General features: G+C 37.8%; 1 protein-coding gene across 1 annotated transcript; it reads left to right on the top strand.

Annotated features, from left to right (window-relative positions):
* The first annotated feature begins 1,476 nt into the window (after nucleotides 1-1,476).
* Nucleotides 1,477-12,376, top strand: STK17B (serine/threonine kinase 17b). The gene is made up of 7 exons (XM_010219614.2): nucleotides 1,477-1,665; nucleotides 5,571-5,783; nucleotides 7,431-7,575; nucleotides 7,951-8,077; nucleotides 9,021-9,069; nucleotides 9,659-9,838; nucleotides 11,822-12,376. Exons 1-7 carry the CDS (start codon nucleotides 1,544-1,546, stop codon nucleotides 12,102-12,104), a joined length of 1,119 nt encoding a protein of 372 aa, XP_010217916.1. The 5' UTR covers nucleotides 1,477-1,543; the 3' UTR covers nucleotides 12,105-12,376.
* The last annotated feature ends 3,584 nt before the right edge of the window (nucleotides 12,377-15,960 follow it).

Below are 15,960 nucleotides of genomic sequence, written 5' to 3'. Positions count from 1 at the left end.
CGCCGCCGCCGCCGGGCTGCGCTTTTCAAACGGCGGTTGCGGCGCGGCCGTTAGCGGCGGCCGTTACGGGCGGGCCCGCCGGGGGAGCGCGGTGAGTGCCCGGGCGGCGCGGGGGAGGCCGCGGGGAAGCTGCGCGCCTTTGCTTCGTCCTCGTCAAGAGCAGGTTGTGGCAGGGGCAGGACGTGCCTCGTAATCCGGGATAAAGGAGGGCGTGCTTGGGGAAAAACAGCGGCTGCGGTTGGTTCGAGGCTGTCGTGGTGGGACCCCTTGAGAAATCTTTCAAGAGCTCCGTGATGCTGGTCAGGTGTTAGTTAGAAGATACTCACAGGAAGCCAGAGAGACCCTCTTTCCCTCTCCGCCTCGTTTAAGCATGAGTATTTAAACCCGGAGGAGTCGCAGCCCGAGTGCGCGCGTTTCGAGAGCGGGTTTGTCCCCGGTGTGGTAGGTGTTGGATACTGCCTGGGCCAGCGCGAGGCCAAGTGCTCCCCTAGAAGTTCTGAGAGCACACTGCTGCAATCTGGAGGATGAAACCGTGTTTCTAGAAGGTTGTTAACTCAATTTGACCTGTAATCTGACTCGCATTCTTTTTTTTTCACCGTTAAGAATAATCCTGCTCTTTAATTTACAACAAAACGATCCATTAAGGTTTCTCTTATCCTTAAATAACATAACTGTGTTCTGCTTTTGTGCCAGGCCTATTTATGTGAACGCCATAAAACAATATATTCAGATCATAATGAGCTAATTCTCGGTGACCTGCAGAAATAACAGGGGTGGGAATATCTTCACCATGCACAGTTCTTTAGGTTTATTAATGTGCTTTAGTGTTGCTAGTTGGTCCGTTGGTTCTGCACGATCTGAACTTGCAGAAAGGATGTTGTCCATTCACGGTGATCTCTGACAAATTTGTCTTGCAGTAAAGAAATGCATGGGTGAGCTACAAGTAAGTTTAATAACAAATATAGAGCTTTCTGCTTATTTTTTCCCCTGTATTCAGCTATGCCTGCTGTGTTGCAGACAACAAGAAGGAAGGGATCTTGTTCAAGTCAGTCAAAACTAATTAAAAGCACGGAGTGTAAAACATAGGGAATTGTCAGAATTTATGTAAAGATTATGTAAAATAGTTAAAGCTTATTTTAATGAAATAAAAAAATAACAACTGTAATACTTAAAATAGCTATTAGCCTTTTTACTAGAACAGAAGCTTATGCCTAACTATTTATGAGTATGCTCCAGGGGGAAAAACAAACAAACAAAAAAAAACAACAACAAAAAAACATTATATCAAATGTTAAGGTGAGGTAACAAAAAAAAAAGTTAGCATTTGAATTGTGTTTCCTAGCATCACTTGATTCTGTTGATCAGCATTCTTTTAAAGTGGATTATATATGTTGTCTTTGGTAACTGTTATGTAAACCTTAAGGCTATTCTGTTAGTCTTAATATTGGTATACTTTGCTGCTGTGTAGCTGTGGGATTTCCAGAACTCTTGGATATATTGCTTTAACAGGTGACTAGTAGAAGAGAGACATCTGCTCCTAACAATGTCCAGGAGAAGGCTGGAGAATAAAAGCCTTTCCGGCTTGTTGGCCACCTCTCTGCAGACACAAATCAAGACTGACAATTTTCACAATTTCTACATGCTTGAATCTAAAGAACTTGGAAGGTAAGACTGTTTATTTTAGTAGGAGGGATTTCTGCTGCAGCCGAATCCTCTGTGCAGCGATAGGCTTTCTGTCTGGAACACTCTTATGGCAGCACATGTGGATGTCCTTATTCTTCATTACCCCTCTCCAGTGATGCCTCAAATTCCAGGTGCATAAAGAGGAGATGGCATAGGGTGATACTGCAAAAATGGGAAATTTGAGTTGGTTGGAGTCATTTAGAGAGCAAAGATGTTTTTCTTTCCTTCTCATCCTCAGCAATTTTGACTGACTAGATTTTAGCAACCTGCCATTTCAGATTTATTTCCTAGTTGACTTCCTTGACATGTTTCCAACAGTAAAATAAATTTTTAAATCTCTGATATTTATACTGCTACTGACCTCTGAGTTATGTGTGTTTAAAATCTTTGGGTTATTTCATACCTTCAAAATATTCAGGGCATTGGGTAGAAAGCCATGCAAACGTAATAGCTCCTCTAGAGCTTCAATAATCTGAAAACCATATTTGCAGATGATACTTACCTGAGAAATAATGTCTGAAGCATCTGCATGCATAGATTTTGCAGGCATTCCAAAACGCAGTCCTTTCTGTACCTGCAAAAACAGACTTAAAGTTAATACCAAAACGTAAAGAAACAGAGGCAGGGAAATAGCTTTTCCAAACAGCTTATTGGACTTTTCCTGACCTAAGTGTGCATATCTATTCTTAATGTTTTATCTTCTTAATGTTTTAAAGGTGCTTACCCTTTTTCCTAAGTGGTATAAAATTTACCTTTATATGTAGTTTCTCTAATAGGTGTAATTTACTTTTGTTTTCTCCTGCTGTTTTCTTCTTCCTCTTCAGATTACTTGATAAATAGTTCTTTTGTTCCTCTTCTGTGTTTCCTCCACACCCTTCATCTTTTAGGTCCTTTTGGTATTTAAGACAGTGACTCACAGGTGAGGCAGGTTGTGTTGGAGGGTTAAAGTAGTTGTCTTCCCTGCAGATGGCTTGGCTTCTTCCAGAGTAGTTGAGTACCTGTGGTTTACAGCATGGCATGTGAAAATAACTTGAAATCGTTTTTATCTTATAAAACTGGGTTGCTATAAATTGTAATGGTTTGCAGGCAACAAGTGGGAACCACTGTGCTCGTTTTGGTGCAAGACCTGGGATTTGGTTTTTTTTTTTTTTTGGTGTTTTTTTTTTTTTGCTTGATTTTTTTTTTTTGTTTGTTTGTTTTTTGGCCTCCCCTCCTTTTTCTGGGGAAATTCCAGTGCTCCAGAACAGTTTACTGGAGAAAACTCAGCTAGAAAACTTGTTTCTTCAAGCTACAGCTCCGCTTTTAGAGAAGTGCTGCCTTGTAGATGAGCTGTCAGGGTCAGGTTTTAGTGATGCTTTTTAATGTTGGCTTGTGCGATTACTATTGGCCATCAGGACTGTATTAACTACCTGTGTTAGCTTGTCTGCAGGTGCTTTTAGAAGCATAGTCTTATTTTTATTTTCTAGATCCTGACTTAAAGAAAAATATAATTCAGTGTCTTTATTCTTAACTATCTTTCCTTTAAAAGCCTGCTTGTCTGCATGCTGCTGTAGGAGTTGGAACAAGTTTTACATACACCTATGTATCCTGCCTTTAAAGGACTTTATCCCATTCTCTGGGGTGTGGTAGCATGACCATGTGAAGGTAAAAGAGGGATGAAAAAAGATGTCTGGTGAAAGTTCTTTGTAGTAGAAGATGTGGAGTCAGTGATGAAGCATGGAAGTCTGTACAGAAGGAGGAAAGGCAGAAGCCAGGCAGGAATCGTAGCATCCCTTCACATGGCAAAGGTTAACAGTTGATAGAAAATTAAATTATGTTGAAGAGGGACTTCTGTATAAAACTTTGCATGGCAAATGCAATCTGTTCATGAAATGCATTTTTTTTTTTTTTGGATGCCAGGAGTGCATAAGAACAGTATTTGCCAGAATCTAGCTATCTGTTTTTTTTCAGATGGCTTTCTTTTGGGTGACTCCTTCAAAGGTGTCTATTGATTTGCAGTCTCGTTCACTCACTTTATAATTTTACATTCTAATAATTTACACAAATACAATATAAGCAGATAGGAATTCAGACATTAGCAGTCCTTTCTGGAGATACTGCTGACCCTTCAAAGCTGTTGTATCTGCAGTTATTGCCCGGAAGATGTTCAAAAACTCTCAGGGAAGATCTTGTTCTCATGAAACTCAAACAGTTCCCCTTTTTTAGTTTGGAGGAAGCTGTGGCGTGTGACTATTTTCAGGCTCAAGCATATTACAAAATTCAGCTCAGAAAACTTTTAATCCTCAATGCTCTGCGACAATAAGTTGCCCTGACAGTTAGGAAAATGCTCAGCTGTTTCACATGTGTAGATAGTTTCTAAATTAAGTGTGTGTACATCAGATTGTAAATGATTTTCAGCTCTTAAATTGATTGCTTTCTTTTGTGTTTTGTGCTCCTGCCTTTTTGAACTTAATGCTTAGAAAAAGGACAAAAAAAAACTCAAATCCACTGGTAACTGATACTTAAAAATAATGATAGAGAAGCTGTTTCGTTGAATGTGTTTATACATAAATGACAGAAGTACAAATACAGGTCAACTCTTCATGTTTTATCATTGTCAGACTTGTACAAGCTGTACATAACATATATATTCCTTTACAAATGGAAATATGATTTATGATGAGACTTTTTTTAATAGAACACTGAAATCTAGTTTTTTATTGAAAGATGCTTCAAACATGCTTTTCATTTTAGATGCACTTCTTTTAAGCAGCCTTTTGCAGCAGAAGGGCAAGGCTTTTGCAGGAATAGTTAATAGAGTTGAAAAAGCAGATTAGGTTGTGAGTATTCATTCCCTTCATTGGGTTTGTGCTGTGATGGCAAAAAATGCACATGGAAAAACGTTGGTTGTTCAAAGGTGTGTCGGTCTTGTTCTTTGCAAGGAGTTTTATAACTGATTTTAGAGCTTTGCATAATTTATTTTAGCCCTTCTGCCTTTTTTTTTTTCTTTTTTTTCTTCTTAAAGAAAAGAGAATGCCTCTTGTATGATTTAAAAACATTTCCTAAGTCTGCAACTAGGCATTTTGGGGAATGTGTAGCTGATGATTATAAAACTTTGTTTTTTTGGGAGTTTATAACTTGGCTTAAAAACTGCATTTTTTCCTCTATTTTTTTTTTAAAAGGTCAGCTTGGTGTTCTAACTATGGTATGTGGTTTTCTTTTAAAAACGTATCTTTGCCAAAATACATTTTTGCTTCCATACTTAAACAGTTGGCTAAGAAATTAAATAGCATAGTTTGCCTAACTGTAATTGGGAAAGGGAATGTGAAGTAGTGGGACTTTCTTTGCTTTGTTTGTTTTTTAACATAACAGAGAACTGAATTTTCAGCAGTATTTACATGGTTTGTGAAGGGAACTTCTTTTTATATCTCCCAAGTTTTCTGCTTTTTAACAGATGTGTTTGCTGTATCCTGTAAGTGCTACAATTTGCTTGAGTTTCACTTTTCTCTTATATTACCAACTTGAACAAATCCCTGCTTGAGCAGCCTTGTCTGGCCTCATAGCTGCCTGCCTTGAGCAGGAGGTAGGGTTAGACCTCCCCAGAGGTCCCTTCCAACCTGCTTTTTTCTATGAAGCCGTGAACGTTCAGTAAGAGTGTCATGTAGGCAGGTATTCTGATATAATGTGTGTTCTTTTACGTACATAAGAGGAATTGTACTTTGTCAAATCTAAGTTTCTGTTAGCTTACAGTGACCAAAAGCAGACAGCCAGGGTTGTAAGAAAAGGCCAAACATGTCACTTCCCTGACAGTTTCCTTATTTTTCATTTACTTGTCATACCTTTTTATTTCTGATGGAAATTCATTTACTTTATATCTTAGGTTTTAATGTTTCCCTTTTACTTTGCAGAGGAAGATGTGCGGTGGTTAGAAAATGTATAGCTAAATCCACAGGCCAAGAATATGCAGCTAAATTTTTAAAGAAAAGAAGGCGAGGTCAAGACTGCAAAGCAGAGATTTTCCATGAAATTGCTGTCCTTGAATTAATGAAATCTAATCCTCGGATAGTCAATCTCCATGAAGTCTATGAAACTGCAAATGAAATCATCTTAGTGTTGGAATAGTAAGTATGCTTTCTTCAGGTGTCCTGTGTTTTGTAATTACAAATCTGTCAATATATTCAATTTTAGCACAAGTTGCCTGAGCACTCAGAAAAGTGACAACAGTACATGATAAGTATTATGCTAGGATCTTCTCGTGATATACCTCAGTAAACTGAGGACTCTTTTTTGGTGTGCTCTATGTTCATGTAAATGTAAGTGTTGAATCCATTGCTGTTCAGGTGTTTGCAGTGAGTGTTGTACATGTGTTATGTTGCACCCATAGCTAAAGAGTTATATCAAACAATATGGAGTAGAGACTTGAAATAGACCAAAAGCTATCCCGTTTGTGTACTCAGAAGTCTTAAAAATACTGCACTCATTGTGGTGTATGAATGTGTTAAAACAACAGAAAAGTGGGAAATGTACTTAGGATGTAAGTGCTAGCACAGTGATATTAAGCATCATATTTTATGCAGGAAAAAGCAGCAAAGTGTTCTGGTTGAAGTGAAACACTAATAGTCTCACTCTTGTGCCCCCCCCCCCCTTTTTTTTTTAATAGACTTTATCATTTTACTGAAAATGGAATTTGGGATTAATCCTCTCTAGCTTTGAAACTCCTTTATCCGCAAGGGAGCGAAGCTTCAGGCAGTTTGCAGGCCAAGTGATGGTTTCAAGCTCGTGTGAAAGGAAACGCTATGCTGCTGCAGTGGCAGTAATGACCAAGAAACCACATGCGGCACAGTGACGCAGCGTCGTCTGCACGTTGCCTTTTTGCTCTGCCAGTGGTTTTCTGTATGGAAATAAGAGTCTTATTCCGAGGGAGCCATCTCGAGTTGCTGTGTGAAAACATGAAGCTTGTCAACCTCATCTTTGTTATTAGGGTGGCAAGGGTGCATTTCAAAGCATGAATAGTTTGTATCTGCTGGAGTTCTGGGAGATATTGCTTGTTGGGTGAGCTGTGCATTACAGCATCATCAGTCAAAGGTTTTTTTTTTTCCTGGTAACTCTGGCAGGAATAGCTGACTTCCAGTCTTTCATCGGAATGGCAGGCCCTATAATAGTAACTGTGCAGAACTACTCCCAGAAAAACTCCTCAGTTATTTATCATATTGTTGTTTTTGTACCTTTGAAATAACTTTCTATTTGACAGTAGGAACACTTTTGATCTTTCTTCCCTCAAATTGCTCATGGAACTATCCTAATTGAAGATTTGGCCATGTCCCAGAAATTTTAGGTTTCGTTTTGAGAGGTAGGCGGCCTCTGTTGCAGAATGATGATAGAACTCATCTTCTTGGAGGCTTGTTCAGGCCCAGTTGCAAGAAAGCAAGGTTGAGGTTTCCAAAGCATTATGAGGAATCGATACAAAAAATTCTTTCACTGTCTGAACCCCTATTGGCTACAATAAAAGCATCATTAGTTTTTTCCTCCCCGCCTCGCTCCATCTTTTCCCTTTGCTTGCTATGTCTTAGCGTGTGTGTGTGGTTTTTTTTTTTTTTTTTAAAAAAAAAAAACAGTTTCTAGGATGAGTAGTGAACAAATAAATATTGATACATTTATATACATATATACTACTACTATATGTACTTACATAGATGTTTATATGTAACACTTTTTTCATTTAAGCCCGACATTTCAAGTTTAAATGAATGTTCTTGAATGTGTTTCAGTGCTGCTGGAGGAGAAATTTTTAACTTATGCATCCCGGACCTGGATGACAGAATTGGTGAAAATGATATTATAAAACTTATAAGACAAATACTTGAAGGACTTTGCTGCTTGCATGAAAACAATATTGTGCATCTTGATTTAAAGGTGAAGCAATGTCAGACTTTCTTCTTTCAATAGTTTACCTTTAATTTAATACTGTGAGCATCAAAATCATTGGTTAAGACATAACGAGGATGAGGAAAAGGGGCAACATATTAGAGATTAAATAAAAACTTAGAATACAGAAGACTTTAGAATACAGACACTGTCTGTTCTGCTTAGCTATTTGCAAATTTCTGTGGTCAAAATACTGTAAGTAAGCATGGCAAGTTTAAGCTATTTTTTAAAAAATAAACTCAATGTTTAAAATAAAATTTTGCATCAAGCCTTCCATAGTATAAACTGGAATGTCATTTGGTATGTTGTTTCTTATGCAGCTTGTAGTATATGAACTAAAGAGCTGAAACTCATCTATTCTAGCCTCAAAACATCTTACTGAGCAGCTGCAATCCTCTTGGTGATGTAAAGATTGTAGATTTTGGTATGTCTCGGAAGATAGAGAATTCCAGTGAACTGCGGCAAATCATGGGAACAACGGAATATCTAGGTATGGAAGAGTTCCTTCAGAATTGCTAGCATGCAGTTTCCTGGATACAGCAATTCATAGATTGTTTTTGATGAGCCATTGCTGGAGAAAGAACAACAGCACAAAGCAACCTTTTGTTTTGAGCTGTTCTCTTCCTTTAGAGAATGTTTGCAGAAACACCCCCAAACTCTATCCATAGCGCACATCTAACTTGATGGCATAGTTCTTGCTGGGACACATTCTTTCAGTTGAGTAGCTTTATGAGTAAAATCACAAAGAATTCTTGACTGTTAACAAGCTGTGCTTACAGCCAAAATGTAACATTAGTGTGCATACAAAAAAAAATTGAACTAGTATGCAGTTTAGTATGATGATTTAATGAGTTGAAAATATTCCGTGAAGGAAAATGTCATTATGACTCAATCTTCTCTGTGAAGCAGGTTTCCTTAAAGACCTGTCCACACTCAGGTGTTTTTTTTTTTTTTTTTTTTTTTTTTTTTTTTTTTTTTTTTTTAAGGACTACTTAAGCCTGCTGTAATGTATAGCATGCTCTCTATCCAGCATATACTAACAGCAGCTGACATCAAAAATGGCCTGACTTTACAGAGTTACCTGAAGACTCTGTGTGTTCTTCTTAAGAACTTCTCTGGAATATACAGCTTTATCTGTGCATTCATGTGAACTTAAAATATTTTGGGACTTGGCATAGGCTTTATGCCATGTAATACTAGTTCAGTTTGAACCAGTTAAGTGTCAATGTCTCTGATCAAACTGAAACAATGTTTTTCACCCTTGTAGCTTGAAATAATAAACCTGATTATAGAAACTGCATGCTCAGTCTTGCAATACTAGTTGGCAAAAAAAACAACTTTGCCAAAAAGATCAGAGTATGTTTTAAAGAACCCTTGAATACATTGTATCTCTAAAGTGCTCTCTTCTGAATCTTTCCCATCTCTTTCTCCAGCTCCAGAAATCTTAAACTATGATCCTATTACGACAGCTACAGATATGTGGTAGGTTGTATACTTTATTTTGTTTTGATGAGGCAGGCATAACCAATTAGCAATCTAGAGTCTAGATGCAGTTCTTGATGAAACTTTATCTTGCTTACAAAAACACTGTTTTCATGGTGGGCCAAATAAAAGAAAGGAGAAGAGACAGTGCTCAGGGTATATACTGGAATTACTGCATACAAGTCTGGTTTGTTCCACGGTTTAGTAGAGAATGCAAATGGCTTCTGAGCGTACAGACACTGGACAGTGGTTCTAAGGGAATAATAATAATTATTGGGAAACTTGCTTTAGATTACTCTTTGATAACACTGGAGAACATATTTCAGGTACTAGCTACTCTTGGACTAGGAGGAAAATAGAGAAAAGTGGGAGAAATAAGCAATTTTCAGAAATCTCTTCATTTAGATGTATGGATAGATTTCCATTTGTGCGTACATGCATGTATAGCCAAATTACATAAGTGAGAGAGCATGCTGTTTCTCATGTTTTCAGTATGGCAAACATCAGAAAGCTGTGGTCTGCAGTACAACTGGGGGACAAGGGACTTTGCTTTAGGTGTGTAGGATGACACGCTGTGTTCTTATCACAGGAACATAGGTGTCATTTCATACATGCTGTTGACACACGAATCTCCATTTGTGGGAGCTGATAATCAAGAAACTTTCCTTAACATATCTCAAGTTAACGTTGATTATTCAGAAGAAACATTTTCATCGATTTCACAGCCTGCCAGAGACTTCGTTCAAAAGCTTCTCATCAAAAATCCAGAGTAAGTAACAAATTCTTCAGAGTAAAAATTCTGTTTCGTGTTCATGGAGCATTTAGAAAAAGTGAATGTTAGTATGAAAACCTAGTATCACTAATATTATCAGTTACACATTTCTAAATGCACTGATATTATTATATATATACCCCACACATGTAGGGTATTATCACTGGGTATTTAAAAATTCAGGCTTCATGATTTTTTACAGGCTAGTTTGCTCACTTTGACTCTTTTTACTTCCATGTGGGTGACAGATTATTCTAGAAAGATCAGATTCTTGTCTCTAAAGATCTTGTCTCTTATTATTCTGTGTGTAAAGAGAAAAAGATACAGTGCTTTGATGTTTTGTCATTTGTATTTAATGCAGCTTTCCATTTTGATACAGTTTTATATAAATTTCATAGTCTTATGATTGAACATTCTTCAGGAATAAATAGCGTTTTGCTCGGTTCAGTCTTGTCAAAAGTATTCTCGATCAAAAGTAGGAACCTCTCTGTACTTCTGATGCATGTGTCCATAGGTTTACATTCCTTGTGAACTTGGAGGCCTTTCAGAGTAGCTGAACTGAGTCTTTGAGAATGGGAGAACTGTACACAAGGACTGTCTATGCCCTTCTTAGCTAGCGTTAAATACTGAATGTTTAACTGTCGCACAAGCAAATTAAAAAGGGAAATGGAGAATGACTGTCAGTACTAAACTCAGGTACTGTTACAAAGAAAGTCAGCAGGTCATGTTCAGCTAGGCCTGATGAGGGATTGTTGGTGCTGACGCTGCACGTTGTCATCTGTATTCGGGAGTCGCTGTCATCCACAGGAGGCTCCACGAAGCAGGCGTGAGGTCACGGCCTGAGGAGGAGGCTCTTTGGTAGCAGGGGTTGGCTACAGGAGCTGGCATCTGTGAACTGCCAGCTCTGAGGAAATGCAGACTGCCTGTTACCTCGCGCCTAGCCAGGACAAGATCAAGGATGAGAAGTCCTTTCTATTTTGTAGCATCGCGTAGAGGGGTTCTCAACAGCTGAAAGAGCTTCCTGGAAGCGCACTATCATCAGGGAAGCAATTATGAGGCGCCGCTTCAGTGCGTGTCAGAGCGGAGCCGCAGGAAGCCCGACGCTCTGCCACAGCTTCTCCATTTGCCATCTTGTTCTCCACATGCCAGCGCCTTCGTTCTGTGCTCGGGAGCCGCTTTTCCCTTTCCAGTGCTTAATGACTCTGGCTTTTTGAATGTTTAAGTCTGTCTTCTGAGACTCATCTCCATAAAGTCAGAGGTCTCTCACCACGCAGTATTTATGCCTTCCTACGCATTTGAGAGCAGGTAGTGGCACTGTTACATACCCAGGAAGTTTTGTGGAACTTGGCAATGCAAAACAGGATGAAAAGTATAGTAGCACTGTAGTAGATTATACAAGGGAACTATTTAGTAAATCTCAAGTGACTGAAGTGGAGTGACTGAAAACTGGCATAATTCATACTGGGCTACAGTGATTCCAACAGTAAAATACTGCAAAATGTCTGATAGAGTTACAGACAAATTCCCTCATTTGGTCCTCTCTGAAAACTGAATGACTGAATATTCATTAAATAAGATTTCACGCTTAAAATATGTAAAATGTAGGACTTCAAAAGCATAAGCATGTGCATATATATAATGATGAAATCATTCTGAAGAAATATGAATATTAGCTAAAAAGTATGTTCCTTGTTCTGATTAAAACTTTGCCAGTTTTGACATTCAGGAATAGGGGAAATGAACTAAAATCTAGATGCACGTTGCTAATGATGAACCCTGAACTACAGTTTGTTCTAAGGCATTCCTAGTAGCTCTCTTGGTGAGTGGCAAAGAAGCAATGTTAATTGTGTAGTGTTCCCTCTGTAATGCCACTTGTGGTTAAGATTTATTTTCAGCATATGCCAGAACTACTTAAATTATATTCTTACTGCTTCTGAAATTAACTTGAGCAATTTACCTCTTGGTATTTTTCTTTCAAAGGCAAAGACCCACAGCAGAGGCCTGTCTCTCTCATTCGTGGTTGCAGCAAGGGGAATTCATACTCTTGTGTAGCCCTCAAGAAACTTCCTGCCCTTCTCTGATGCCAGGACACGCAACGAAATGCTCAGAAGAGTGGAATATAAAATCCAGTTGTAATGATACCTGTAGCAACAAGGAAGACAAAGAAAACATTCCAGAGGACAGCAGTACGGTCTCCAAACGTTTCCGGTTTGACGATTCGTTGCAGTATCCACAAGACTTCATGACAGACTTCGTATGCTAATGTGTTTTTATAGACTTCTTTTGAAATGAACTTAGCATAATCTATTCCATTGGTGAATATAAGATTATGGCTTGCCAATTCTTGCAGCATTGAGCAAATGCACTTTTGATCCTTTTATGCTGGTGCTTCATTTTCTGTCCATTGCTGGCGATGGATAACTCCTGAGAAATTGGAGTTATAGCACCAATAGAATGAATTGTGGGTTTTTTTGTTTTGTTTTTAAGGTATAATTAAGTATTTGCACTTTTCAAGTTTTAGTCCAAAATTGATGCCAGAGTGAGCAAATTAAATCTGAAAAAGTTTAAATAAACTCAAGCTTAGCCAAGCAGTGCTTGGATAACACACATGCATTTTACTGATTACACCTTGATAATAAACTGATGTAAGTAGGGGAAACTGAATTGATCTCTTATCAGGTTTATTTGTAACCATTTTCACCAGTTTAAAGGAAAGGTGAAAATCAGTGTGCTTTGTGAGTACAATATATCTGTTGGGATCACTTGCTTTCTAGGATCGCTAGTAATTAAGGAAATGTTTCTGCCTTACTGGTTTGGTCTCCTTAAGGATTACAAAGCATAGTGTGTGTGTTTTTCTGTGTTGAATCTGCAGTGCTTGGGCAGAATACGGGTAGATTGACTAGAACAGATTATCACTCCTAGTGCTCGTGGTCCCTTTTTTTTTTTTTTTACCAGTCAGTTATATTAGAAGAGGATGAGGATGATGAGCATATTGGACATGCCTGCTGGTTTCCTTTCATACAGTCTCTAAAAGTGTTGTCTACCTGTAATGATCTATTTCTCATCTTAAAAAAGCTTTAGAGATTAAACTAATAACCGAGTATAACTTTCACTCGTGAAGCTGCACTTAAGAGTTTTTTTTATTATGCCCTTTTAATGCAGGTGCTCAGTGCATCTTTTCTGTCAAATCCTGCTACCCACACTACTTGGCTTTATGCCCACTCTGAGAAATGGACTGCAGTGTGTTAGTAGTTGAAGACAAATTATCCAGGAATTGTTTTAAACCCTTCAGCTTCCTTTGTTTTGTGGCTATGGGTTTTTGTTTGTTTGAAGTCCAAATTTTGGCTTGGAGCAAATGCCAGTCATGTCTTAACAGCCTGAGGCTAAGAGTTCACCCTTGAAATACTGCTTGAAATACTGACAAGATACAACCCTGATCATAACAACGCTGAGTTTAAAAGTCTTTCTGTGTAGAGAATATATTAAAACTCCTAGAAATTTTCCAAAAGTAAAGGGCACTATGAAATACCTTTTTGTTCAGTTTTCCATTCCTCATTGCATAGACCAAGCCTCTTTTGGCTTGGATTTAGTTTATTTTTTATTTAAAAAAAAAAATCATCAGGACTAGGATATCTTATTATCAAGTGTCCCTGTGGGCCTCTCAGTACTTAGGCAAATTGAGGTATATGGGAAGTAAGTAAAATAATAATAATCGGTAGAAGGATGTGTGTGTAGTGTGTGTTTTTTTTTTTTTTTTTTTTTTTTCTGAAAAGGAACAGACTGTTTTTTAAAAAATAGTTTTCAGTATAAAATTTTGACATAATGAATGGGGAATTCAGGACTCATGTCTTATTTTGGGTGATACCCATCTTGGCAAAGGAAAAGCCATCTGTGGTAAAGCCTGTATACCTGTTCTTGCTTTTGAGCTTATGTTTGTCAGACGTCTTCCAAGACTTAACTTCATGTGAATTGAAATCACAAGTATATTGGCATGAATGAAGCTTAGATGCCTATGTATACATAAAATGCACTGACTCTTCTCTGCACATTAATTCTTATGTAATTTTTTTCTGGGATGCTGATAATAGAAACTATAAAATGGCTTCACTGGAAGTTGTCGTTGAGTTGTATTCAGGTACTTTATACCATTCTGAAAGCTCTTGACTTTTTCCAGTTCATCTTACTTCAAAAAAAAAAAAAAAAAAAAAGAAAAAGAAATCCCCACCAGCACAAAGTCCAATTTAAACTGAGTAAGTTTAAAAATATGAATTATTTTATACACATACACTCACAATTTAAAGTTCACTTAAGTTAAAGGAAGAAATTGTCAAAAGCCAACAAAGATAAGGATGGGAAAAAAAAATGGTCTACAAAGTTCATTACATTTTAAAATTCTCCAAAAGTGTTACTAAAGGGAGATTACAACTGTGAATCTTGCTTTGTGTGTTAGTGTTCTGTTTTTAACATCTGAAAAACAAAGCTGAAAGCATACTCCAGCACTTTAAGTTAAATCTTAAAATTTTTATCATCATAACTTGTGTTTACATTTATAAATACTTTTGGAGCTAATTTATCTTTAAATTTGAATAAATGAAATTTTGTCCTTGCCAAGGATAAGGATTAAAGACTTTATTTGTACTTTATGTAAATTCAAAATATACGATGAATCTGATTTTGTTTGGATCACTGTTTGATGTTTATTTAAAAAATAACTCAGCATGCATAACTCCAATTGACTGTAAATAGAAACATTATAGGCAATGTTAGCCCATCTTGCTTCCGGCCATATTATTGGGGATTATGAACTGTAAATGTCCAATAAGTAACATCTTAAAGACTACTGAAGTCACTTCAATGCAGTTCGTGACCTTTTTATATAAAAAACAATAAAATATTGTCTTTTACAGTATTTGTGTTTTTGTTTTTACTCATATCTTTACTAGCTAGCTTTCAGAGATTCTTTTGTGTGTCTGTATTTTACTTACAAAAAGTATATATAAAAATTGTCAGTCAGTGGTCTAGTATTTTGCAGTATTTACTGAGGTGACACTTTTGTAAAGCGGCTTTTGCATAATGGCCATGTCAGAAAACCTGAATAAGTTGTATACAAATAGTAGGCTTTTGGGGCACTAGTCCTGTGCTTGTTTGGTTTTCAAGTAGATGGTCAAATTAAAAGGAATTGCGTTCAAAAGAGGCAGCAGCTCCTTCGGGTGACCCCGCTGCTGCAGGCTGCTTCTTACCAAGGCGTGTTTCATTCCTGGAGCTTTCTCATTGCTGCAAACACCTGCCTGAGCCCTCTTACCAGGGAAAGCTGCGGCGTATCCGCGCACTCGCTTCAGTAGCGGCTGCAGCGTTACTCGGGACTGGCCTGCAGATCTACATTTTGTGTGTTAGAGCTATCCTTTAACCCACCTGGTGGGGGAAGAATGATGCTGTATATAATACTAGCAGCACTGTGAGACTGTTTAAAAATGCTATCCTTTTCTAAGGTCTTGCAGGTACAGGGCAAGAGAAAAACATGCAATTAATGAGTGTTTGGTGCAAAAAGACAAAAAAAACAACCAACCAACCATGGCAGCTGTGAGATGTGGAACTCACAGTCAAGCGAGCTGCCCTGAGCAGCTGGGAAGAAGTTTATCAAATTAATGGTGAAATGACAGAGCTGAAGTTCCCACCCATCTCCCACTGCATGCGAATGCAAAGAATTTCCTGAATCATAAGCGCATACAGACGGTACAGCATAAAAAGAAAGCTTTTAATCTAGTCACCCTTATGTCACTAGCCCTAGAGTGACTTTTAAATAAAAAGTGTAGTCAAAGAATCCCTTCTTTCCCATCCAAATGGGAACAAATGTTTTTTGGAAAACAAATGTCTTATTTCTAAGAGATGGGCACTCAAGCTGGCTCTGCAGTGCTTTCAGAAGGGCTAGTATTCTAGTATTACAAATTGAATAGAAGGAAAAAAAAAACAGTATTGAAAAACCTTACATTCATGCTTCTATTAGTTTAGGCATGGTCTAACTATGGCATATAAGCAGTAGTCACCTATTTTGGTTCTTCAAAAATTCACTGAGGTTATTTTTTTTTCTCTTTCAAAACTTCCCTAAGTGTAATGTGCCA

Source organism: Tinamus guttatus, unplaced genomic scaffold (genome assembly GCF_059628265.1).
Source record: "Tinamus guttatus ecotype Peru unplaced genomic scaffold, ASM5962826v1 Tinamus_guttatus_pri_ptg000197l, whole genome shotgun sequence".
Taxonomy (NCBI): Eukaryota; Metazoa; Chordata; class Aves; order Tinamiformes; family Tinamidae; genus Tinamus; species Tinamus guttatus.
This window is presented reverse-complemented; position numbering and strand designations above follow the sequence as displayed.

What these genes read in the sequence shown, in the direction of transcription:
- STK17B (XM_010219614.2), top strand. Translation starts at nt 1,544, where the DNA reads ATGTCCAGGAGAAGGCTGGAGAATAAAAGCCTTTCCGGCTTGTTGGCC. An exon ending in GAATCTAAAGAACTTGGAAG is followed by an intron (nt 1,666 to 5,570) that starts GTAAGACTGTTT and finishes TTTACTTTGCAG; the next exon opens with AGGAAGATGTGCGGTGGTTA. An exon ending in ACGACAGCTACAGATATGTG is followed by an intron (nt 9,070 to 9,658) that starts GTAGGTTGTATA and finishes TTCTTATCACAG; the next exon opens with GAACATAGGTGTCATTTCAT.